The sequence below is a fragment of the Lithobates pipiens genome, unplaced genomic scaffold, assembly GCF_037356315.1.
Source record: "Lithobates pipiens isolate NorthernLeopardFrog02 unplaced genomic scaffold, aLitPip1_a1.2 Scaffold_98, whole genome shotgun sequence".
In the NCBI taxonomy this organism is placed as follows: domain Eukaryota; kingdom Metazoa; phylum Chordata; class Amphibia; order Anura; family Ranidae; genus Lithobates; species Lithobates pipiens.
In genome coordinates this window covers 36,730-64,472 of record NW_027507921.1, presented here as the reverse complement: position 1 = coordinate 64,472, position 27,743 = coordinate 36,730, and the positions used below count along the sequence as shown (strand labels likewise).

Here is a 27,743-nt window from a genome sequence, read left to right as displayed (position 1 = left end):
AGTCAAAAAAACTATTTTTAAGCTTTTTGGAAAACATAGGGAAGGGTTATCACCCCTGTATAATTAGTTTTGTCGTCCATCTTTTTTCATCTCAGTTGCTGTTGTCTCCTTCCGTTTGCAAGTAGGAGATGTTTGTAAGTTAGATGTTTGAAAGTAGGGGCCTGCCCTATATGCTCTGCAGAAATGGCGGAACAAGGTGTTGGTTTTGCCACAACATTGTAAGCCCTCAAAGTGACTCTTGGTGGGCGCTGGAGCGCCCTGCTGAGAACGATTATAACAAGAATTGTAATTACATGCCATTGTTGAACAGTGGTAGAAAAATTGACCTTTGGTGGTTGTGGTGCTGGTGCCACAACACTATAAGTCCTCACAGTTACTCTGGGTGGGCAAAGGAACGGGCCCTCCTGTGAAATATTATATCAAGAATTGTAATTACATGTCCCTGTTAAACAGGGGCAGAAAAATTGGGCCTTAGGCACTGGTGCTGGTGCCACGACACTGCAACCTCTCCCATATACTCTAGTTTTATTGCAGGAATTAGCCCTGCTGCAAAGCATTGCATCAAAAATTGTAATTAAACGCCCCTGTTAAACAGGGGCAGAAAAATTGGGCTGATGGCATCACCCAGAACCAGAAATGTTCTTCCAACATATCAGCGGAGGAGGAAGAGGATAGACAATCAACATAACAGGACAGTCACTCAGCATCAGCATAGGCAGTCTTGAAGGGATGTGATATTTCAAAAACAATTATTCGGTTACATCAGCTTCAGGTGCTTGGTAGCTGTGGGTGATCCAAGACTGATTCATCTTGATGAAGGTCAGTCGATCAACTGATTCGGTAGACAGGCGCACCCTGTGATCGGTAACAAAGCCACCAGCAGCACTGAAGGTGCGTTCTGAAAGAACGCTGGATGCAGGACAGGCCAGTAGCTCAATTGCATACTGTGCAAGCTCTGGCCAGTGATCCATCCTCAAGACCCAGTAAGCCAGAGGATTTTCGGTGGGAAAGGTGTCCAAGTCTGACCTTGCCCCTAGGTATTTCTGCACCATGTAAATCAGACGCTGACGATGGTTGCTGGAACCGATCATACCTTGGGGCTGCGGACTAAAAAATTGTCTGAAAGCATCAGTCAGATGGCCACCTTCTCCACCGCTCTTTCTGACCGATGCCTCAGCAACACGTTGTCCAGGACCAGGAGTTTGTAACCTCCCAGTCTCTGGGAACGCGTTGCACAGACCTTTCTGCAAGGCCTCCCGGAGATGTCTCATCCTTTGCTCCCTCTGCGATGGCAAGATAAGGTCGGCAACCTTACCCTTGTACCATGGATCAAGGAGAGTGGCCAGCCAGTAATGGTCCCTCTCCTTGATCCGAAGAATATGAGGATCCTTCCGCAGGCTTTGCAGGATCAGGGAGGCCATGCAGCGTAAGTTAGCTGAGGCATTCGGTCCGGAGTCCTCTGGGTCACTAAGGACAACATGATCTGCAGCTACCTCCTCCCAGCCACGTACAAGTCCACGGGTTTCTTGGGACTGTAAATCATCCCTACAAGACTGCTGCTGCTGCTGATGCTGAGTGCCAGCCTCCACCTCCATGCTGACACAATCATCCTCCTCCTCCTCTTCCTCCTCCTCATCCTCTTCCTGTGTGATGGGTGGCACAGCAGGAACACTGTCTGGATAAAGGGGGCCTTGAGAGGCAAGGAAGTCCTCCTCTTCCTGCCTCTGTTCTGCCTCAAGTGCCCTGTCCATTATTCCACGCAGCGTATGCTCCAAGAGGTGGACAAGAGGTACAGTGTCACTGATGCATGCACTGTCACTGCTCACCATCCTTGTGGCCTCCTCAAACGGTGACAGGACAGTGCATGCATCCCTGATCATGCCCCACTGGCGTGGTGAGAAAAAACCGAGCTCCCCTGACCCTGTCCTGGTGCCATAGTCGCACAGGTACTCATTGATGGCCCTCTGCTGCATGTGCAGCCGCTGCAGCATGGCCAACGTTGAGTTCCACCTGGTGGGCATGTCACATATAAGGCAGTTCTTGGGCAGGTTCAACTCCTTTTGGAGCTTAGCCAGCCGGGCACAGGCATTAAATGATCGGCGGAAATGCACACAGACTTTCCTGGCCTGCTTCAGGACATCCTGTAGGCCCGGGTACCTGCCCAAGAACCGCTGCACCACCAGGTTAAGGACGTGAGCTACACAGGGCACATGGGTCAGTTGTCCCTGTCGGAGGGCGGAGAGGAGGTTGGTGCCATTGTCGCAAACCACCATTCCTGGCTTAAGCTGGCGTGGCATCAACCACCTCTCGGCCTGCCCCTGCTGAGCTGACAAAACATCCGCCCCAGTGTGGCTCCTGTCCCCCAAACAAACCAGCGCAAGCACGGCATGGCATCGTTTTGCCTGCGTACTTGCGTAGCCCCTGGAACGCCTACGGAGCTCCGCTGGTTCTGAGGCAGAGCACTGGAAGAGGCCATGGAGGAATAAGAAGAGGAGGGGGTGGAGGAGAGAGGTGTGTCACAACCAATAGTAGCATTTTGGAGGCGTGGTAGCGGAACAACCTCCAACACTACTGCACCTTGTCCTGCATCCTTCCCAGTTGCCAGAAGAGTGACCCAATGGGCCGTGAAAGACAGGTAACGTCCCTATCCATGCCTGCTGGACCATGAGTCAGCGGTAATATGCACCTTACCGCTGACCGGCCTGTCCAGCGAGGCAAGGACATTGCCTTCCACATGCCGGTTGAGAGCCGGAATCACCTTCCATGAGAAAAAGTGGCATTTGGGGACCTGTCACTGAGGAACCGCACATTGTACAAACTCACGGAAGGGGGCCGAGTCTGCCAACTGAAAAGGCAGCAGTTGAAGTGCTAGCAATTTAGCCAAGCTAGCATTCAACCGCTGGGCATGTGGATGGCTGGGAGTGAACTTCTTTCGCCGGTCCAGCAGCTGGGGCAGGGACATTTGCCTGCTATAATCGGACGTGGGTGTACTGCTAGCAGAGTGCCCGGAAGCACTTGGCTGTGACACACCTAATTCTACACCTTCATTCCTCTCAGAGCAGGTTTCAGAGAGGACTGAAGGTCTAGTGGGGTTGGAGATGCCAGCTGATGAGGAGCAAGGAGAGGTCTGCTTTGTTCTTTGGTGTGGGTCTTTGAGGTACGCTTGCCAACGAGCTGCATGGCAGGTCAACATATGTCTGGTCAAGCATGTGGTGCCCAAGCGGCTGATGTTTTGGCCACGCGAGATACGCTTGAGACATATGTTGCAAATAGCACGGTGCGATCTGATACACTCGTCTCAAAAAAGGCCCACACCAAAGAACTTTTAGAATAACGCGCAGAGGCAGCGCCCTGCACAGGCGGAGCTCTGCGGTGTGATTCAGTCGGTGTGCTGCCCCTAAGCTGGCCCCCGGAGGGCATCCTGCCTCGTTGGACATGTGCCTCCTCCTCCTCCTCCTCTCTCCTACCAGGCACCCATGTGGAGTCAGTGCCCTCATCATCCCCTCCCTCTTCATCGCTGTAGCAAACCTGGCAGTATGCTGCAGCTTGTGGAACATGACTGCCAGATTGCTGTCCTTCTTGAGCATCCCCTCTCTCTGCATTCACGCTACTGCCTTCCTCTAGCTGAGTGTCATCATCAGAGCCTACAAAACACTGGGCATCCTCCTGGAGCATGTACCCAACACTGTGCTCAAAGAGTTCAGGAGACTCCTCAGGAGGACGTGGTGGGTCTAGGGAAGGAGTCACTGATGATGACATTGAGAGGAGGGAAGACGATGCGTTGGCAGCTGCTTTGCTAGTACCCTGAGATTGGGTAAGAGAGGATGAGGAGGATGAAGAGGGCTTGGTCATCCACTCTACCAAGTCATTGGCATGTTGCGGTTCAACATGTCCAGCTGCCGAAAAGAAGGACAAGCGTGTCCCATGGCCACGTGCTGATGACAATGCACCGCGTCCAAGACCAGCACTGTTGTCTCTAGACACAGAGCCTGCTTGCCCCACAGAGCCTGCTTGCCCTCTTTTATCGGCTCGCGCCTGTCTGCCTCTCCTTGCTGGCCTTCCAGACATGGTAATGGCCTGAAGGGAGTTGGGTAAAACAGAAGTTAGGTAGTGTATATTGTGCTGGAGGCACACAACACCCACTAACTCCTGCAGATGCCTTTATTATAGAACACCAGAGATAAAGGGGTATACTGTACTGGAGGCACACAACACCCACTAAGCCCTGCAGATGGCTCTATTAGAGAACAGCAATAAAGGGTAGATACAGGCGTATATTGTGCTGGAGGCACACAACACCCACTAAATCCTGCCTGTGGCCAATCATGGCTCTCCTCGCTGCTGGCGCTGTGATTGGCCAAGCATGCGGGGTCACAGTGCATGCTTGGCCAAACATGAGCCAGCAATGCACTGCGATGACGCAGTGCATTGTGGGCCGTGAGGGCCACACGAATTTGGCGTGAACGGCTCATAATGTTCGGAATTCGCCGAACGGGCGAACAGCCGATGTTCGAGTCGAACGTATGTTCGACTCGAACACGAAGCTCATCCCTAGCGCTATATTACCAATAATATTGTGATGCCTGCCTTTACACGTAAATTACCATATTTATCAGCATATAACACGCGCCGGTGTATAACACCCACCCCAATTTAAGAGGGAAGTTTCAGGAAAAAAAACTTTTTTTTTTTTAAATAAACCACTTTGAAGCAAAATGATGGTCAGTGAGCATCAATGCAGCCTGATTAATGCCCATCTGCAGCCTCAATGCAGCCTGATCTGTGCCCATCTGCAACTTCAGTGCAGCCTGATTTGTGCCAATCTGCAGCCTGATCTATGCCCATCTGCAGCCTGATATGTGCCCATCTGCAGCCTTGCTCCTCACTGCAGCCTGATTAGTGCCCATCTGCAGCCTAATCAATGCCCATCTGCAGCCTTGCCAAAATAGACAGAGCTGGATCTCCTGTGTACTCAGCTCGGCATCACGCCCAGTCCCTTCCCTTGGCCCGGACCCTATGATGGACATAACGCCAGTCCAATGTCGGGACATCAATGCTAGGAGCTGTCCAGGGGGCGGGACTGAGTGTGACTGCGAGCAGAGCAGAGCACACAGGAGATCCGTCTCTATTTCAGTGGTGCTCTCCCCCTCCTTCCCCTCGGTGGCAGCCTATATCTGCGTATAACATGCACACATGATTTGCCCCATATTTTAAGGGGGAAAAAGTGTGTGTTATACGCCAATAAATACGGTAACTTTAATGGTATCCTAGTCTTAGTCCATAGGGTTCAATATTGATTTGGCCCACCCTTTGAAGCTATAACAGCTTCAACTCTTCTGGGAAGGCTGTCCACAAGGTTTAGGAGTGTGTCTATGGGAATGTTTGACCATCTTTCTAGAAGCACATTTGTAATTAGGGATGAGTGAATGGTTCGGCCCGAGCATAAGTTCGGGCCAAACTTTGGTAGTTCATGTATTTTGCGAACCACGAACAATACTGCAGATCATAAAAATGTGAAAATACCTTTATCAGCTTTTTGTAGGAAACCTTTTTCAGATTCTCACTTCTTTTCACACCAGCATGCAACATCATATTAAGGACTCTTATGGGCATTGATAAAACCTTCTCCTTCTTGATTCATTTCTTTCATATTTATTGCTAATATCTAAATTTCTAACAATTATTTCTGTTAAATGATTTAAAGTGATACGAAACACACACAGTTCAACCCTTTCATCACGCCTAAGCCTATTTCTGACATTTGTTGCTTACAAGTTAAAATCCATATTTTTTGCTATAAAATTACTTAGAACTCCCAAACATCATACATATAAAAAAAATACACTTTCATGAATTAAAAACTAAACTAAACAGTAAAGTTAGCACAATTTTTTTGTATAATGTGAAAGGTCATGTATCGCAGAGTACATAGATGTGTAAAATGTTATTATTTTCTTATTTATTTATTTATTTGTTTATGTATTTATTTTTTACATTGTCCCTTTAAACAAAAAAAAAAAAAAATCTGATCACTTTTATTGGTGTCAAAAGGAATGTAAACATCCCTTGTGACAGTAATAGGTAGTGACAGGTACTCTTTATGGAGGGATCCCAAATCCCTCCTTTGCACTTAAAAGTTTTCAGATCATCACAAACGGCGATCCTGAATGCTGTAATTTTTTTTTTTTTAATCGATGCTATTGTCAGCCGAGTAAACCGAAAGTGGCTTTGTTACGTTGCTTCTTGGATTTTACATCAGAGACCCAATCGGAGCCAAATCAGGCTTCATACAGGTCTCAGCCTAACCTGCGGATGCAGCGGCTGGTGGCTTGGGTCTCCCAGTTGGACGGGAAACCTGGGAAGAACAGCTTTTAGCCGCATCGGATATCACTAAAGAGCCAACCAACTGTTCTAAAAACTATAACGGGATGATGCCCGATCACCCATGTATAAAGCCTTCAAGCCATGAATGCCCTTCTCTATCTGTATATGGATGATGGCACTCTATTTATTTTGATTTAAAAATAAATCTAAGTGTATATATTTATTTTGATAAAAAAAAAAATCTAAGTACCTTTTTCCTAATCGATATAAAGCTGTCACATGACCCAGCTCCCTTCCAGCCAGGTCCTCTGCTGCTGGTCACATGTTCAAAAAAAAAAAAAAAACAGCCTTTGGAATACAGAGTAAAAAGAAATAATTAATATCAATAAACTGTTTTACATTATCATACAAATATATATTTGAAATCAGATCTTTATTATTATGGCGATAATATGGTGTGGGCAGATAACTGCCAGTCACAGACTGTGGCACACCCCTGCAGATCATGCCTTAGAATACCAGGGAGGTGAATCCTCCATCAATCTATTTGTAATAGATTTAGAGATCAGGTCCACTTTAAAATGTTAATGTAATGTCTAAAATCATTTTTATTTTCTCATTTGATTGTTGCAGCTTATAATAATACCTGGTGATTCTGCCACGAAGATCCTTGTTGATACTTCTTGTTCTAGGTTGATAATTGTTTTCCAGTTATGCTCTGGTGTTGTCACCCTGTCACATAACCTCATGGTTAGGATTACCCACAGCTGTAGTTATCCTCATTTGGCAGATATGGACCACTGCCAGGAATCTGACACAGAGCAATGATAAGCAAGCTAAAAAGGAAAAAAATAAAAACACACTTTATTAACCACTTACTGGGCACCTAAACCCATTTCATGTCCAGACCAATTTTCAGCTTTCAGCGCTGATGCACTTTGAATGACAATTGTGCGGTCATACAGCATTGTACCCAAATTAAATTTTTATAATTTTTCCCCAATAACAGAGATTTATTTTGGTGGTATTTGATCACCTCTGCGTTTTTTTTTTTGTTATCAAAATTTTTTTTTATATTTTTTTTATATTTTGTTTTTCTCCTTCATTGATGTACGCTGATGAGATGGCACTGATGGGCACTGATAGGTGACAGTGATGGGCACTGATGGATGGTAATAATGGGCACTGGTCAGCACTGGTTGGTTACACTGATAGGCAGCACTGCTAGATGGCACTGATTGACACCACTGGTGGAGAAAAAAGACTGTTTACCGAGCTTTTGTTTACATCATATAATCAGCTGTCATTGGCTGACAGCTGATCATGGGGTAAGGGGCCGGGACTCAGTCTCAGTGACTCTGTGATCACAGTGCGCGCCGCGTACACCTGCAGGGGGGAGCGTGCAAAGGGGAGGCCTTCTTATGACGGCTTCCCGGAAATTCAGGTCCGTGCTGTGGCCATCATTCAGCTATAGCGCGGACGCCAAGAGGTTAAACTAAATGATATAAATTTAGGGTTTGGATCTGAATTTATATCTGATACTTCCTTTTTACTTGTCTCTAAGTCAAAAGTTATCAACATCGCCATCTTGTTTGCAGCACCGTCATTCCAAGGTGCGCTCAAGCTACCAGTGACGGTAGCAAGCTGTCCAGTGGTCAATTGGGTTGGATTACTAAAACTGGAGAGTGTAAAATCTGGGGTAGCTCTGCAAAGAAACCAATCAGCTTCTACATTTTTAATGTCAGAGCTTAACTGCTTCCGGACCGACCCGCCGTACATTTACTGCGGTAAGGCGGTCTGGTTGCGCAAAACAATGTACCCATACGTTGTTTCTGCCTTGGGTTCTGGGGCATGTGCACGCACTGCCCGCGACCCGTTCCAACTGTGATTGGACACAGCGGGAGCCAATCAGTGGGTCCGGTAGCTGCGATGGGCAACGGGATACGCAGATCGTTCACTGAAGAGGCAGAACGATGGTCTGCCTTTGCAAACAAGGCAGACTGTCGTTCTGTCAGAGAGGAAGAGAGAGATCTTGTGTTCCTGCATCCTGCTAATCAGGAACACAGATGTCTCTCTTCCTCCAGTCAGTCCATCCCCCACACAGTTAGAAATCTCTCTCTAGGAGCACACTTAACCCTTTGATTGTCCCTGCTGTTAATTCCTTCCATGCCAGTGTCATTTATACAGTGATAGTGCATTTTTTAGCACCGATCACTCTATTAGTGTCACTGGTCCCCAAAAAGTGTCATTCAGTGTCCAATTTGTCTGCCGTAATGTTGCAGTCCCACTAAAAATCACTGCTCGCCGCCACTACTAGTAAAAATAAAAAAAAAGCCATAAATCTATCCCATAGTTTGTAGACATGATAACTTTTGCGCAAACCAATCAATATACCAAAAATATGTAGCAGAACACAAATTGGCCTAAATTTATGAAAAATTCAATTTTTTTTTCACTTTTTTATTAGATATGTTTTACAGTATGAAATATTGTTTTATTTTCAAAATTGTCAGTCTTTTTTTTTGTTGATAGCACAAAAAATATAAACCACAGAGGTGATCAAATACCACCAAAAGAAAGCATTATTTTGGGGAAAAAAAGGACATACATTTTGTTTGTGTACGTCGTCGCATGACCGCACAATTGTCAGTTAAAGCGACACAGTGCCGTATAGCAAAAAATGGCTTGGCCATTAGGGGGTAAATCCTTCTGGAGCTGAAGTGGTTAACTGAACAAGCCAAAGTGAGAAGCTGATTGTCTACCATGCACAGGTGCACCAGATTTTGCACTCTCCGATTTTGGTAAATCTTTTGTTTGTTCCAGCGCTGAAGCCTCTGTGTTTGTCTTTGCCATTTGAGGGATGTCAGATGCCTAGGTGTACCGTGGCTCCTCCCAGGGGCGGCCCATCCATTAAGGGTGCACGGGAGCCGCCCCCCCCTCTATCCACACCACCGCCTATATTGTTAATGGATAGATTCATGCATAGTGTGGATCTATCCATGACTGCCGTGATCCCCCTCTATTCATGCGTTTGGCTCCTTTCAGGATGCTGGGTGCATGAATTCCAAAGGCGGGGTGTTTTTTTGAAGCACCTGATTAAAGCCATAGGCTCTTATAGGCTTCAAAATGTGGTGGACTCGGAGTGAAGAGCATTGCACCATGAGCCCACTCAGGTGTTTTAGAACAGCAAATTAATATTCACTTTTCTAACACTGAATCAGGAAGTGTGGGTCTAAAACCAGTTCCCTTATTGTCTGAAAAGTCAGGGGATCCTATTGGATGTCTATGAGGAGGGGGGTGCATGGAGGAAAGCGCCATGATCCACATCAGAGAAGGAGGAAAAAAGCCACCAGACACACTGCTGCCCAGTTCTTAGATGGGGTAGGTGTTGGGCTTTGATGTCCTGGCTGTCCTCCTGTGGGTGTTCCAGGCTGTCCCACCGGAAGGGGCCTGAGCAACCAGCTGGTACCTTTTGCTGGCTCACCAGAGACCCGGACAAAGTCGGAATCAGCTTTGAACAGGTCTCAGATCCAGTAACCCGGAAGTGATGTCAGGACATCACTTCCAGTTTACAGAAGACTTAAAGGAGACAAATTTAAAAAGATGACAGCATTCAAAACAGCCAAACTTGGCATTTGAATGTTTTTAAGTTGAAAGGAGAGATTTGGGGTCTTATAGACCCCAGATCCCTCCATAAAGAGTACCTGTCACTGCCTTTTACTGTCACAAGGGATGTGTCCATTTCTTTTGACAGCAATAAAAGTGATTAGAATTTTTTCTTTCAAAGGGACAGTGTAAAACAAAAAAAAGTAAAGCGCCCCATCCCTCTGTGCTTACACAGCTGGGGGGGCTGTGAAATATGCAGGGGGGCTGTGCAATATGCAGGGGGGCTGTGTAATATGCAGGGGGCCTGGGTGGGGGGATTGTGTGATGTGCAGTGGAGGCTGTTTAATATGCAGTGTAATATAAAGGGGTCCAGAGGTAAGGGGGCTATGTAATATAGAGGTGTGGAGGCTGTTTAACCAATTAAGCCCCGGACCAATTAGCAGCCAAATGACCAAGCCCCTTTTTGCGATTCGGCACTGCATCGCTTTAACTGACAATTGCGCGGTCGTGCGTCGTGGCTCCGAAACAAAATTGATGTCCTTTTTTTCCCACAAATAGAGCTTTCTTTTGGTGGTATTTGATCACCACTGCGGTTTTTATTTTTTGCGCTATAAACAAAATAATGCGACAATTTTGAAAAAAATTCAATATTATTTACTTTTTGCTATAATAAATATCCCCCAAAAATATATAAAAATATATATAAAAAAAATGTTCTTCCTCAGTTTAGGCCGATACGTATTCTTCTATATATTTTTGTTAAAAAAAATTGCTATTAGCGATTATTGATTGGTTTGCGCAAAAGTTATAGCGTTTGCAAAATAGGGGATAGTTTTATAGCATTTTTATTAATATTTTTTTTTTACTAGTAATGGCGGCGATCAGCGATTTTTATTGTGACTGCTACATTATGGCGTACACATCTGACATTTTTTCATTTATACAGCAATCAGTGCTATTTAAAGAGGAAGTAAACCCTGATGGGTTTACTTCCTCTTTCATTCCCTGCAAAGGCAAAGCATAATGGACTACTATGCATCGCATAGTAGCCCATTATGTGTCACTTACCTGACACAGGAGCCGGCGAAGTCGCCGCTGTCCCCTGTAGTCCGCCGCATCCATCTTGCTGGTGGCGTCTCGCAGCTCCGCCGCTGTCATTCGGCGAAGCCGCGATGACGTCACTCCCGTGCATGCGCACGGGAGTCGACACGCGTGGCAGCTCCATTCTTGGAAATGCTGCGCTCATGCGCCGTAGACAGCGGTGCCCGTTTTCAGGCAAATATCTCCTAAACCATATAGGTTTAGGAGATATTGCTTGGACCTACAGGTAAGCCTTAATCTAGGCTTACCTGTAGCTCAAAGTGGTTTGTAAGGGTTTACAACCACTTTAAATGCACTGATTCCTTTGTAAATGACACTGGCAGTGAAGGAGTTAACCACTAGGGGGCAGTGTAGGTGTTATGTATGACGTCATGTGTTTTTTTTTATTGTAGGGGGCGTGGCCTGGCATGTGACGTCACTGATCGTCCTTCCCTATAAAAGGGAAGAGACGATCGGTGACAGCCACACAGGGAAGCACGGGGAGAGGGTTGTTTACACAGGCCTCTCCTCATTCTTCATCTTTGTGAACCGATCGTGGGACACCAGCGGCGATCGGGTTCGCTGGTCCCGTAGCCATGGTCATGGAGCACAGGACCAGGTTGGGAGCGCGCCGCCTGCTGAACCAACCAAATTTCAATCCATGTATGGGCAGAGGGTTTTTACCATAATGCATTTTATGGAATGCATTGGAAATATACTTACATGCCCAACGGATCCAGCGTTGTCCTACACCACTTTCCTCCTACAGGTCTTATCCCATGCCGCTATCTTCCTCTTGTATGTCATCCGGAGTTCAGCTGTCTCTTCAAGTTTCTTGCAGCTAGCCCCTGATGACGTACCTTGTACATACACATCTATCCTAGATAGGATAAGCATGGATGAGGTGGTGGGCAGTTGTGGCTATGTCATTCTTACTTAGGCAGAAGTGCCGGCTTGTTCATGCAACAAAATAATTTTTTGTTAAAAATAAAATTTGTGTGTTAGGAAGGGAGTAAAGGGAACAATATTATGTAAAGAAGAAAAGTAAAGTGACGGTTCGGTTTAATGCTATTGCATTCTAGAACAGGCATGTAACGAGTGACGTCCAGACTCATCCTGCAGATTTTTTTCTTGATTGGTGATTTACCGAGCAGTGACTTAAGGTTCATGAAGACTGACTCAGCCAGGAAAGATTAACACGCTCTTTGTAATCTTTATTATTTTTTGATAAAATAATCATTATTTGTGTAAGCGCAAAAAACAGTGGATGCAGTCTCCGCTATAATTCATCCCAAAGGTGTTCTATCAGATTGAGGTCAGGACTCTATGCAGGTCAGTCAAGTCTCTCCACCCCAAACTCACTCATCCATGTCTTTACGGATCTTGCTTTGTGCACTGGTGTGCAGTCATGTCATCCCCAAACTGTTCCCAAAAAGTTGGGAGCATGAAATTGTTCAAAATGTCTTGGTATGCTGATACTTTAAGGGTTCCCTTCACTGGAACTAAGGGGCCAAGCCCAACTCCTGAAAAACAACCCCACACCATAATCCCCCTCCACCAAATGAGTTGGACCAGTGAACAAAGCAATGTCCATAAAGACATGGATGGGTATGTTTGGGGTGGAGGAACTTGATTGGCCTGCACAAAGTCCTGACCTCAATCCAATAGAACACCTTTGGGATGAATTAGAGAAGAGACTGAGAGCCAGGCCTTCTCATCCACATCAGTGCCTGACCTCGCAAATGCACTTCTGGAAGAATGGTCAAACATTCCCATAGACACACTCCTAAACCTTGCGGACAGCCTTCCCAGAAGAGGTGAAGCTGCTATAGCTGCAAAGGGCGGGCCAACTCAATATTGAACCCTATGGACTAAGAATGGAATCGGATGACATCAAAGTTAAAGAGGAAGTAAACCCTGATGAGTTTACTTCCTCTTTCATTCCCTGCAAAGGCAAAGCATAATGGACTACTATGCATCGCATAGTAGCCCATTATGTGTCACTTACCTGACACAGGAGCCAGCGATGTCACCGCTGTCCCCTGTAATTCGGCGCATCCATCTTTTCGGTGGGGTCTCGCAGCTCCGCCGCTGTCATTCGGCGGAGCCGCGATGACATCACTCCCACGCATGCGCACGGGAGCCGACACGCGTGGCAGCTCCGTTGTTGGAAATGCCGCGCTCAGTGCGCCTGCGCGCCGCTGTCTACGGCGCATGCGCCGTAGACAGCGGTGCCTGTCTTCGGGCAAATATCTCCTAAACCGTATAGGTTTAGGAGATATTTCTTGGACCTACAGGTAAGCCTTAATCTAGGCTTACCTGTAGGTCAAAGTGGTTTGTAAGGGTTTACAACCACTTTAATGCATGTGTAAAGGCAGGCGTCCCAAAACATTTGGTAATATAATGTATCAGTTCTGAGTGTTTGTACTAGAACACCTATACAGATCAGGGGTTTTGACTTCCCCTTGACTTTCTTTGCTGCATGCTCATCCTGAATTCGGATTGCAGCCAGAGACAGGCAAGAAACAAGCATTTTCTAACAAGATTATTAATGGCTGCCTTTATATTTCTCAGTGCAGGTTTTATCGTTTTTAGCAAAAGATAGAACCATTTTGATAAATAACAAAGTGGGTAGGTGTTCTGTAGTTAACAGAGGTAAACTTCTGTGAGGTTAATAAGACTTAAAGTGGCTGTAAAGTCAGAAGGTTTTTTTTGCTTATCATATTGCATTTTATGCATTAAGATAAAAAGCCTTCTGTGTGCAGAAGCCCCCCATAGCCCTCCCAATACTTACCTGAGGTCCCTCTAGACCCAGCAATGTGCTATTGACTCCAGCAGCTGTCAATCAAAGTCAGTCAGCCAATGAGGAGAGAAAGGGGGTGGGGCCGGAGCTGTGGCTTGGCTTGGGTGCCCCCATAGCAAGCTGCTTGCTGTGGGGACACTTAACAGGAGGGAGGGGCGAGGAGCACTCAAGAGGAACCCCATCTGAGGAGAATCAGGGCTGCTCTGTGCAAAACCACTACACAGGACAAGTAAGTATAACATGTTTGTTATTTTTAACTAAAAAAAAACAAGATTTTACAATAACTTTAAGGCTACTTTCACACCGAGGTGCTGTACACACTGGAGCGGGTTCGCTTGCAGGAGGGTACAAAAAGTCCGGCAAGCCGCATCTTGAGCACTGTAGGCGGTATGCCGGCGGTTTTAACCCTTTTTCACCCACTAGCGGGTGTTAAAACCACCCCACTAGCGGCCGAATAGCCCTGCTAAAATGATGCCCACAATGCCCTAATCTGAAAGTAGCTGAACTCTTGGAAAAAAAAAATGTACCCTTGTAGTGGTTCCCGCTCTCCAGTGCGAGGGTTAACTGGTTGTTTTTCCTAGGGGATGATGAAGAACAGGACATACTTACCTTATACATGGCTTCCTTGGCAGCCAGCACTCTCCCTCACTGCTGGGCTTTCTAGAACTGCTGGTCCTGCATTGTATGGATCATATCAGAGTGCTGTGACAAGAGGCTTCAGGGAACTGGTCATACCAAGAGGAGGAAGTCTTCAGAACAAGGAATAAGGTAAATATATCACCTTATAAATCATTCCCTAGGGAAAACAAGCAGTTAACCCTTCCAATAGGAAGGGTGACCCAATTTGGTTCTTTAAAAAAAAATATACTCAGCTAGGTGGATGCTGCATCAGTCCGATGCTGCAGCTATCTCCCACTGCTTCAAAGACTGAGGACTGAGCGATCAAAGACCACTGATCGCTCAGTTCTCAGTCTTCAATGAACAGAGAGCGGGTGACTGTTAGTGACGCGCTCTCTGCTCTGCCCCTCCAGTGCTCACTGGAGTGCTGGGCTGTGGAGGGGAAAGAAGCGACTGGCCCAGTCACCTAGTGGCTCACAGAAAGGCTGAGCCAGCTGTCGGTACAGGAAACTGGGTCAACTCTGACCATAAAGTAGGGATCTTTCCAAAACCTGGACCAGCTGAGTGATGTCAGCCGACAGCGGACTTTAGCATACTGTTGGCTGAAAATGAGTCACAGGAGTGTAGAACAAACTGCGCTCCTGTGATCCATAAGAGGAGTATGGCCAAAAAAAAAGCTTTGCCATACTTCTCCTTTAAGCTTTAAAACAAAATTGCAGATTGTACAGAACACAGCACAGGACTGGATTTCCATTTTTTGCATTTATCAAACATACAGACATACCCCACTTTTAAGCACACAATGGGGTTTATTTACTAAAGCTGAAAAGTGCAAAATCAGGCTCACTTCTGCATAGAGACCACTGAGATTCCAGGTTTTATTACAAAAGCTTAATTGAACAAGTTGGGGTTAGAAGCTCATTGAATGCTATGCAAAAGTGAGCCTGATTTTGCACTTTTCAGCTTTAGTAAATAAACCCCATTGTGTACTTAAAAGTGGGGTATGCCTGTATATAACGAAATGCTTTCAATGGCAAATTTGACAAAAAAAAAAAGGAGCAAATAAGAGAAGGAGAGAAGACCATTGTTAACGAATAATACAATTTAAACAATTTGACAAAAGTAAATTCATATCCTCTAAACCATTAAATTCTTCAACCCCTCTTCCTTCAAAAGAAGAAACATAGACAGAATAAGGCTATTAAAGTATTTATTTTCATTTTCATTTATAATTTTCCAGTCGTACAAAATATAGGCATTTAGAAAATAAATGCAGCTCATTTTAAAAGATACATAAATATATAAATATACAATTTAAATAAGTTATATGCCTTTCTAAATATATATGGATACAAGACAATTACATTTCATAAATAAATCTTGTGTTAATAGGAATTCAGCATATGGCTATAGTAATAATTTTACCACAATTATAGTGATTAGGACAATGTGGCTTTGTTTTTTAAATTTTGAGAATGTACGGCCTGCCGCACCATATTATTTAATATATCTTATACAGTATGTAATCAAAATTATGCAGAGTTGCTATAAGTGGTGTAATACTTATTTTGTTCAATGTGCATAAATGTAATACATTTGAAAAGAAACTTTACAAATTTACTAAAAAATTTTTTTAAAAAGTGTAAAAAATGGTAATGAGAAGCCTTAAACCTTGAGCAGAGTTTCCACGTGCAATTTTTCACTTCCTGCTCCACCACAGTGTATCTTGGGAAGGCTTCTACCAGAATAACATATAAAATAAAGTTCATACTAGCTCCTGTCTTTGCTCCCAAATAGCCAATCAGCAGCTCTAGGAGCCAGAGAAGGGGGTCCCTTGCTGATAGTTATCCTTTGAATGTTTTATGGGTAAGTCAAATGCTTCCACATACTGTTTTTCTTATCAAATGTTTAAAGGGGCTGTCTGTAATTTAGAAAAAATACCAGAAGCCACACAATGTAATACCATTCAAGAAATTGAGGTTGTATATTGGCGTCTCAACCTTTATGGTACGAATGCAGTATTCTTACATTTGTTCTATAAATGCTGCTATCCCCTAACAATTCACAGTTTAACAGATTGCCATGTATTAAGTGCTATTGAGTTTGGTTCAATGCCAAGCCCACCTTATGAACTCCCTCAGGCCTAACAGTGAGTACTATATCTCTTATGCAAAGTTTATCAAATTAAAATTTTTAGGAAGTAACAAAAGTTATCCCAATGTGCTGAATTTGTGATGTAGGCATGAAGAATGGTTGTGTTGAGACCAAGAAGGTGCCTAGAATGTTCAGTAGAGCAATATGAAGAGCTTGTTCATCCGTAGACCCTTTGGCCTTGAACGTGGCTGGACCAAAGACTTCTTAGTATCACTTCTGATCAGCTTTGTTTTCCATTTCCAGTCACACAAGTGAACAGTTGGTTGTTGCCTCCTTCACTGTAAAGACATTGTGCCATTTTATATGGCAAGTCAAAGTGAGAATACTGAACATCTTTAAAAGATCCTAAACTGGCTTAAGGAACTCTTGTTCAACTTAAACTTTGTTTTCAACTTCTTGATTCCCACCTCATCGCATCTGGCATGACTACAGCTCTTGGAACTTTCATCTGTAAAAAAAAAGAATAAAAGAAGAACAAACTTAATTTTTAGATATTAATAAAACATTTTAAATGGATGACAACAGCAGCAGACTTGTCTTGTGGGTATCCTGAGAGAAGGACCCAGCACATGCAACTGCTACTTAAACAGCCCATAGATTGTCTATTTTTTTCGTTCCACCATGGGTGGAAGGAAAGAAAATCACTCTATTCCCCCATCAACATAGTCAGCGTTGATAAGGGAATGCCTCTTGTATTGCTATTGTGTTCTGCCAAGGTAGGTGGAGCCTTTCTGGCTGGCTGGCTGGAACTGGAGAGAGTGGGGTGACTGGGGCCTGGGGCGTGGGAAGCCTTCCTGGCTACTGGAACTAGAGAGAGTCCAGGGACTTAAAGACCTCCATTATGAGGAACAGCCTCAAGCACTTATTCTCACTGGAGAAGAGATGCTTGAGAGTAGATGTGATAATGAAATACAAATACCTCAATGGTGATTCTAGCATAGGGAAAAATCTTTCAATGGCAGGGAGTTTAAAAAGACATGAGGCCATTCACTGAAACTGGAAGAGAAGCGTTTTAACCTTAAACTGCATAGAGGGTTCTTTACTGTCAGAGTGGTAAGGATGTGGAACACCTTTCCACAAGTAGTGGTATCAGCATTGAGTGTCTATAGTTTCAAAAACTATTAGATGGGCATCTTAATGATCACAAATTACAGGGATATGGGATTTGCACACACACCCACACACATGTTCAACTGGATGAACTGTTGTCTTTATTCAACCTTACCAACTATGTAACTATGCAATTACTGCTAGTAGCTATAGCCACTGACAGGAAATTGCCTGTAAAAGTTTTGACAGGCTGGTTGTTCTTTAACTGAGCTTAAAAGTTGGCAAAAGAAAAATTCTGCAAATGCTAGCCAACAATTCATTTTTATTACTGATAAGCAATTTAACTTGACTGTTGTTGTAAATTATGTGAGGTTAAGCTTTTAGGTATTATTATTAGTTATGTTTATTAAGAAAACAAAACTAGTGTACCTTTTGGTGTTTTCTAGGGATGATATTAACATTAGTTCAAATGCCAATACACATCTGTGTGTGCCACTGCTTATCTTTTGTACTGCATTATCTGTTATCTTAATAATTGCACAGTTTACATTTCTGAGATAAATCACATTATCATTTTAGGTTATAGTGTACAGTAGTTTCCTTATTGTCACCTATCATTGAATCATATGCAAAGTCTATAGTGCTGTGTTATATGTTCTCCGATGATTGTCACAGCGGCCATACAAATCCTGGCCAGACATTCTTTATCAGTCACACAAAGACCTTTTCTCTGTGCAAGCAGATTGAAATTGTCCTCTTTTCTCTGGAAACTGTGCCACGGGTACACATCATCAAAGCATGGGTGTTTTCTAAACACACTACAGGGTTGATTTACTAAAGGCACATAGACTGTGCACTTTTGCAAGTGCAGTTGTTCCAGAGCTTAGTAAATTAGATAAAACTTAATTTTGCAAAAAGTAACCAATTAAATGCAAGGAAAAAAACAGCATTTTTGCTTGCACTTGATTGGATGATGGAAGTCAGCAAAGCTTTTGCTCATTTACTAAGCTCTGGAACAACCGTTCTTGCAGTGTTCAACTGCACTTTGTAAAGTGCACAGTCTATTTGCCTTTAGTAAATCAACCTCTATGATGGGTTCAAGGGTGACAAATGCTTAAACTCCCGATATTTTTTGTGAAACATAGGGGTTGATTTCAGTGGCGGCTGGTGCTCAAAATTTTTTTTTGGGGGGGGGGAGCAGCAAACAATCCTGCCCCCCCACTCGCACTGCCGCCAGCGGCAATGTTCACTCATAGTTTATAACAGTGGTGGCGAACCTTGGAACTCCAGATGTTTTAAAACTACGTTTCCCATGATGCTCCACTACACTGCAGTGTAGTGGAGCATCATGGGAAATGTAGTTCCAAAACATCTGGGGTGACAAGTGGGGTGGGGTCAAGTGGGGTCACCATCACTGGTCTATAACCACTAGCAATACTGCAATAAGTTAATCAGATTTATTGCTAACACTGGCCCATAGTAGCCTAACTACTTGTAACTTTGTTCTTTTCACAAGCTAAAGAAAAGTCTTCTAACAATTCTATGGAAAGGTCCCATTCATTGGTCCATTATGCAATGTCAATACATAGTCAATAACCACAAACATTGTTTCAATCAGATAATTTCACCATTTCCTTTTTTATTAAAGTTTATATATTTTTTTTATTCTCTTACCTTCAAATCTGTATTGACTTTATCCAAGTGTGGTTGAAATTCAGATCTATAAGAGCCTGTAAAAAAAAAAAAAAATATTCATGGTTAAATGATTTGGTCTACCAAGTGTATTGTTAAAGTAGAACTATAGGCCAAACTTTTTTTTTCTTCTCGTTTTGGATAGAGTAAAGGGAAGGTTTTAACCGCTGAAAGGTTTATTTTTGTCATCTGTCTCCCATTGGGGCAATAAACTATCACTTCCTGTCCCATAGCCAAAGTTTTACTCTGCAAGAGCAGTTGCTCCAGAACTTAGTAAATGAGGGGAAGCTTTGCTGACTTCCATCACCCAATCATGTGCAAGCAAAAATGCTGTTTGCATGTGATTGCGTATTCTTTGCAAAGTGAAGCTTTACCTCATTTACTAAGATCTAAAGCACAGGTATCAAACACATGGCTGGGGGGCCGAATATGGCCTTCTAGGCCATTTCATGTGGCCCTTGCATCCCTCCTGCAGCTGCGGCAACCCCCTCATTGTTGCCCTCACCTTGTCTCAGCAGTCAGCAGCAAAGAGAAGGACAGAACTCCTCCACCAGAGCCTGCACTTTTTCCATGCAGCCACAGAGAGTCTTGTATCTCCCCCCTCCTTCCCTGTTTCAGCAGTCGGAAACAGAGAGGAGGACAGAACTCGTCCTACAGATCCTTTGCCTCTCTGTGCACCTGCAGCACCCCCTCCACTCCACCTCCCCTGGTCTCAGCATTCAGCAAACCCTCCTACAGACTCTGCACTTTCTACTTCTCAGCTCTGTCCCCAGCTTCTTCCTGGAAGCAGCATAAGGTAAGGGGTTGCACTGGGATGTAAGGGAGAGTATTAGACTCTTGACTTCTGATGGTAGAAGGGCTCTTGACATCAGATGTAAGGGGAGTGGGGTCCTCTGGACATCTAGTCTTACAGATACAACTGGCCCTTGGACGGCAACCATAATGCTGATGCGACCTGCGATGAATTTAAGTTTGACACCCCTGGTCTAGAGCAACTGCACTTTACAAAGTGTACAGTCTATTTGCCTTTAGTAAATCAACCCAAAAGTGTCAGGGAAAACCCTGGAAATTAAGGGAATCTCTTGGGGACCCCCAGGCCACCAGAACTAGTGTCCCCATTGGAAGATTTCCTGCATATTCCTTTTCTGGGGACAACCCAAAATTTGGGATTTTCTTTTACTTTAAAGTGTCTATTAAGTCAAAATTCATGGTCACTGCCAGCCCCTCTATTAGAGCCTGGCATACCACACTATGTAGGCCATTTCTAAAAACAAGCATTGTAGATACCTATTTAGAGCTGTCTTCAGGCCGATCACTTAGCTTGTGGCCACTTTACAGCTCCGATACATGGCTTGTGTGGGAGGGACAGAGATCTTCCTCTAACATCAGCCAGGGACAGGCATGTCCTGGCCATTGGGACTACCGGGAGTTTCCCGGTGGGCCGATGGCTCAGTGGGCCACTCTGATGTAAGGGGGCTGCTGATGGGACACTCTGATGTAAGGGAGCTGCTGATGGGACACTCTGATGTAAGGGGGTTGGTAATGGGACACTCTGATGTAAGGGGGTTGGTAATGGGACACTCTGATGTAAGGGGTGCTGATGGGACACTCTGATGTAAGGGGGCTGGTGATGGGACACTCTGATGTAAGGGGGCTGGTAATGGGACACTCTGATGTAAGGGGGCTGATAATGGGACACTGATGTAAGGGGGCTGGTAATGGGACACTCTGATGTAAGGGGGCTGGTAATGGGACACTCTGATGTAAGGGGGCTGGTAATGGGACACTCTGATGTAAGGGGGCTGGTGATGGGACACTCTGATGTAAGGGGGCTGGTGATGGGACACTCTGATGTAAGGGGGCTGGTGATGGGACATTCTGATGTAAGGGGGCTGGTGATGGGACACTCTGATGTAAGGGGTGCTGATGATGGGATACGCTGATGTAAGGGGGCTGGTGATGGGACACTCCGATGTAAGGGGGCTGGTGATGGGACACTCTGATGTAAGGGGGCCGGTGATGGGACACTCTGATGTAAGGGGGCTGGTGATGGGACACTCTGACGTAAAGGAGTGCTGATGGGACACTCAAAATGTAAGTGGGCTGGTCTGGATGAAGTCCAGGGCCAAATTTCTGCCCCAGTCCAGCCCTGGCCAGGGAGATCACGTGGCCTCCCGCAGAAGCCCTGTCTCGGAGCTGTAAAGTGGCTGTGAGTCACATGACCAGCCTGAAGACAGCTCTAAATAGGTATTTACAACACTCATTTTTTTAGAAAAGAATTACATTGTGTGGTATGCCAGGCTCTAATATAAGGTATGGCAGTGACCATTCATTTTAACTTAACAAACACTTTAAAGTGAAAGAAAGTCCCCAATTTGGGTTGTCCCCTGAAAAGAAATAGACAGGAAATATTCATTTTTAGAAATGACTTACATAGTGTGATATGCTAGGCTCTAATAGAGGGGCGGAGACAGAGACACAGAGAGGGAGCTGACAGGCAGGGGGGAGGGGGAGAAGGGGGAGAGAGGAGAGCAGAGAGGACAGAGGTGTTTTACGAAGGAGGGGTGGACTCCGACCACAGTGGTCAGGGCTTAGCAGCCCTGATTTTCGTGGTCAGTGCAAAGAGGGCGATACAGGAAGTGGCAGGTTCAGGGAGGGTTTTTTACAGTTTAGAGGGGGGCAGATTACACATCACAAGCAATGTTGTTTAATCTGCTTTAAGGGACCAGGATCTGAATTAATTTTTTTTGGGGGGCTTAACACTTTAACTTTGACATGGTAAACATGACAAATAGAGAGGGTAACAGGGACACAAAGAGCAATAAAAACCTGACAAATGTTCTAATCTATCTCCACTCTATACTAAAAATAAAGAAAAAAGTTTTGCCTATAGTTATACTTTAAATATTTTAAAGGTATTTTTACAGGCTAAATGCACATTTTTAACGTATGATTTTATCTTAGAATGGGGAAGGTGTAAAGTCAGCATTTAATAGGTTTTTAAAAGTGAACCTGACTGACCAATAAAATCTTTTAGCTTTTTTTTTTTTTTTTTTTAACTGTTGATAAAATTAACTCAGTGCTTGAGTCCTGCTGCTGTAATGATTTCAAGGTGTAAGAGTGGAGTGTGCCAACGCAACCTTTTGTTGCAGCTTCACTATAGCCATGGCTGTAATAAAGCCGGGATCTGATGGTGACTCACCTTGATCGCTGCTGGAGGAACTTTGCAGTTTGCCTTGTTGTTGATTATCTTCTTCCCACCCGTCCTCATACCATCTTTTCTCTTTGTCTATTAGCCTATGCAAACACAAGAAAAGGACAATGCTGAGTAATATTGGAGATAATAAAATTCTTGCCTCTTACGCTGGCCATACACTATACAATTTTACAATTTTCTTATTAGATTTCTTTTACCAGATCAATGTTCCTATCAATTAAATTTTCGTAAAAACCTAGATAAAATAGAAGACTAGTCCTTATGAGAAAAACAAAATAAAGCTAAAATTCAAAAAATAATAATAACATTGACAGTCAAAATAATGCTTAAAGAAAGACATGCGGGTTTAATAAAAGGACCTACTAGCTGAGTGTGCGTGTGTTGGTGGTTTATTGACTTTTTAATATCCTTTTATATCTGGGGTATTGTAATTGGCAGTGCTAACGAGTAGGCTTAGATTTAAAGAGTTATAATAACAATTCCTACTTCAAAATGCCAACTTTTAAAAACTTTAAAATGCCAACCATTTCAATTAAACTGTTAAAATAATCTACTGTAGACCAATGTTTTTTAGTTTTTTTTTTTTTCAGTAGGTAGCGATTTATGCTCTGTGCACAAGGCTTTTGTTTTATTTATTAAACCTATGTATGGTTTAGACATTATGTGTTTTTTTTATTTTATTTTATGTCAATTTATTTACCATACTTAGTAATCAAATGCTTATTGATTTTTATTGATTTTTTTATATCCTTTTATATCTATATTTTAATTGGCATTGCTAAAAAGTAATCTTAGATTTAAAAGTATAAAACTGCCAACTTTAAAATGAGAACTTTTTAAAACTTTAATATCTCTATTTTTTTCATTTTAAAACTTCAAAATGACAACCATTTCAATGAAACTAATAAATAAATTTACTGTAGAACAATATTTGTTTTTGTTTGTTTTTTTAGATAGTGATTTATGCTCTGTGCATATGGCTTTTGTTTTATTTATTAAATCTATGTATGGTTTAGACAGTATCTGATTTTTTTTTTATTTTATGTCAATTTATTTACCATACTAAGTAATCAATGGCTTATTGATTTTTTTTTTTTTTTTTTACTTTTTAATATCCTTTTATATCTGGGATATTTTAATTGGCAGGGCTAAAAAGTAAGCTTAGATTTAAAAGTATAACAATGACAACTTTAAAATGCAAACTTTTTAAAATCTTAAAATCTAGAATTTTTACATTTTAAAACTTTAAAATGCCAAACATTTTAATTAAACTGTTAAACGGATTTACTGTAGAACAATGTTTTTTTTTGTTTTTTTTTCAGTAGATAGTGATTTATGCTCTGCGCACGTGGCTTTTGTTTTATTTATTAAGCCTATGTATGTCAATTTATTTACCATGCTTAATAATCTAATCAAAGGCTTATTGCTTTTTTTTTTATACTGTTAGGAACCTAATTCGTTTCTTTTTAAGTGCTTGTCCCAATTTCACTCCAGTTTTATTTCCACCAGTCTCTGTGAAGGCAACCCAGTGCTTATCCAATGTCCCATTATGACAAATCACTTGTGACAACTCGCTTTTTATTCACTGTACTTTTTACTGCATGTAGACTAAATTATGAATCAGTAAGTGAAAGTACAACAACAAAAAGTATTGTCAGCTACATATGACTATATGACGCAGGCAAGTAGGCTGAGTAACAAAGGGTGGTAAAATGACGAGTATTGGCGGACATTGATAGGTGTAGTTGGAGCAGCCATATAAGAATAAAGATTGTTATCAATGAAGACAGGAGATAATTAACACAGGGCTAAGGAGTTCAGAGAAGACATATGCAGTCTGAAATAGTTTTAAAGTGGATTCATATATTCTTTTTTTTTTTTCCATACAAGTGATAGAGATTGGCTTAAACTACATCTAAAGTGATTGTAAAGTCTTGTTTTAATTAAAATAATAAACAGGTTTATACACACCTGCTCTGTGCAATGTTATTGCACAGAGCACTCATAAACCTCCCATTTTGGGGTCCCCCCGGTGTTCTTGGCCCCTTTTCTTCTCCATGTGCCTCCATAGCAAGCATATTGCGGGTTTGCTCCTAAACCCGGGCTGTATGTGCCCATAGACACACAGTGTGGCTCAGCCCATCCCCAAATTCCTCCTCACTGGATTTGATTGACAGCAGGAGGAGCCAATGGCTCCGCTTGTTCTCAGTGAAGCCAGTGAGACCAGGAAAAGGGGAGAGAAGACCTGGAGCCACAGGGCTGAATTGATACAGGTAAGTATTAGAAAAGGGGAGGGGGGCAGAAAAGCAAGATGATTTACCTTAATGCAGAGAGTGCACAGTTATTGCACAGATTGAACATGAACCTGCTCTTTGGGGTCCTCGTGTTCTCCAAGTGCCCCCCATAGCAACCTGCTTGCTATAGGGTCAGACATGCAAGTCGCTTGCTATGGAGGTAGACATTCTCCAAGTGCCCCCATAGCTAGCCACTTGCTGCACATGTGCTGCACATGTGATCACTCATGACACCAGCCATTTGATGGTTTGACGGTTTGGTTGATGACACAAGCAAATGTAACAATTAGCAATTCCAGGAATGTAATTGTTTTTTTTTAAATCATTAAATCGATGAGTTTAGTTCTACTTTATGATTTACTGCTGTTCATGGGCTCTGGGCTTCAGCAAAATGGCTGCCTTCAGCAAGAAGGAACAAGAGCAATGCTGGAGGCAATTTAAAGCACACACTAATTTTGGTAGCATAATTATTATTGTGGAATGTATGTTCCTGGCTCAAGAACATTATTTTTTTTGTTGTTGTTATGGGTAAAGTTCCGCTTTAGGAAGAGAAGCAAAAGAAAAGCAAAAGAAGCAAAAGAAAATCTTCCCAGTGGGAAATAAAAAAAAATAAAAAAATAAAACAATAAAAAGGGATAGTGGTTATACCATGTAATGAAACATAAAGGGGCTGATTCTTTAAAAAAATTGAGAGTACAAAATCTGGTGTGACTGTGCATGGTAGCCAATTAGCTTGTTTGATTAGGCTTTGACAAAAAATCCCAGAAGCTGAGCTGAGCCAGATTTTGCACCTTCCAGTTTTAGTGAATCAACCCTAAAAACTTTTTAGGACTTTTTAAGATGCCACTTTAAACTAGCAACACTGAACACCAACACTAGGGGTTGTAGTAATGTCATACTATAGTCAAAATAAAAAAGGGGCTTTAGAGCAGCTTATGGGTTGGTAACTATCAGACTGGTTCGCGGGTCTTTCCAGCCCAAGGTCCAGGTCTATAGAATGTGGCAACCATATTAAAGCTACCCTAGTCCTCAGGTTACCTGCTACTACAGCCCTGAGAACCAGCCAAATTGCCGTAAGTGATTATATTGTATACAAAGGTGTTGCCCAATTTAGCATGCACGCTATGGTTACGTAGTATAGATGTAAACATCTACGATCTCAGAGTGCATATTGCTCTTCCTTTGTAATGCTAGAAATTGGATGTAAAGCTCTGCATTAGTGCTTCAACAGAAAAGCTCACCTTTTTATAGTAGTTTAGTTGATTGCTTAAATTATACTTACACTGGTCCTGGGGCGCCACCTACTGACACATAGTTTTCCTCTCAAACTCTCTCTTGTGACCGCAATATATGATACTAACACTGAGACTGCCAGCTAAAGGCGAGCACTATGCATCTGATCTGCTACCTGTTGCATGTTACATGTGACATGCATACCAGAGATGGAACCCCTACTTAACCAACCTGAGGGGGCTTTGAGAACATGAAACTGCAACATCTTACCAAACATCTTACTAAATATATGACAATTAGAGACTCTCACCAGCGAGTACCAACAACTTAACAAATGCAATTACTGCCTTCCCGACTAGCTGATCCGGCATGCCCCACATACCAGCTTGCTAGAAGCCGGAAACACATCATTCGAAACCTTACTCAGCTATATTCTGATAATGCAAAATGTATATGCCAAAGGCTTCATCAGGGTATCCTTTATCTTTTATCTGTTCTCCTGTTTACCTTGTTTATTATTTATATTTGAACTCTTGTCTTATCTTACCGGGTCGCAAGTAACTTATCACGCGTGTCTGTTCAAATAGTTATAGGCTCCAGATGTTTAATTTAGAGACAAATGTTATATGACAGACATAGGTTGTATAACCTAGCGCAGACAGTTCCACCAATTACTGCCCAATGCAATATCCTCTCTAGAAGCACACCCACTCTATTCTGATTCTCATTTTGCTTAATTCCAAACCCGCTAAAGTGCCTACACATTCCCCTTAGCATGACCTCCTCATCTGTTTATAAACAAAACTAATTTTGTCTACGGGGTAATTGGATTACTTCTTCTCGCTCAACAGACCACCTCAACAGACCACCTCCCATGCGGTGGTAGCCCCTCTTGATACGACATCCAAAACCATTCCATATCCTAATCCTAATACCACTGAACTCTTCCGGCCATACTGTATCTACGGTATATTCCATACCCGGACAAGTGAGCAAGTTCTCACCTGCCCCCTTCTGAAATACCTCTTCTACAATTATTTCCCTTACTTCCCCTTCCCATACTCAAACTAGCTCCCTCTATACCCCACCCCCTCCCCCATTTCAGCAACTTCCCAGGCCCGACCCCTTACTCAGACCTTACCTCCTTCCCTGCCACAACTCTTACAGTCTAGCTAATTACAATATTTGGGGTTTAATTTTACAGTCCTTGGTACTGTATACTACCACCCTAAACATGGCTTCTATCCCTCCCCCCCACACTGGTGACAAACTCCTTGTTAAGATCATCTAGCTTAATGCAAGAAGAGTCAATATACCAGAGAAAAGCTCCCAGCTCCATCTTACAGTGCAACAGAATAAAGCTGACATCATTTTTTTGCAGGAAACACATTTTCGCACTGAGGCTATACTGAGACCAACGAATCGATACTATCCTGCTATATACCACACAATCAACCGGACATCCAAATTAAAAGATTGCAAAACACTGCCCTTTCCAACTCACTGACACGTTTACTGATTAGGACGGTAGATTCATCTTTCTGAAATGGTCCTACCACGGCAAGCAAATCACCCTAGCGAACATATATGTCCCAAACAGCCACCAAGTTACCTTCTTTCCCGATATAACCAAAGCACTTACCCCATTCCAAGAAGGCACCCTGATTCTAGG

The 27,743-nt window shown here is 43.2% G+C and overlaps 1 protein-coding gene across 1 annotated transcript in view; it reads right to left on the bottom strand.

The window, feature by feature from the left end:
* Window positions 1-15,672: 15,672 nt before the first annotated feature.
* LOC143973778 (uncharacterized) overlaps window positions 15,673-27,743 on the bottom strand; it is a 35,394-nt gene continuing 23,323 nt past the window's right edge. Inside the window, exons 10-12 of the mRNA XM_077474630.1 lie at window positions 22,530-22,624; window positions 19,310-19,365; window positions 15,673-17,033 (exon numbers count right to left, since the gene is read on the bottom strand). Of these exons, the coding sequence (XP_077330756.1) occupies window positions 16,974-17,033; window positions 19,310-19,365; window positions 22,530-22,624 (211 nt within the window). The 3' untranslated portion in view covers window positions 15,673-16,973. The remainder of the gene's footprint in view (window positions 17,034-19,309; window positions 19,366-22,529; window positions 22,625-27,743) is intronic.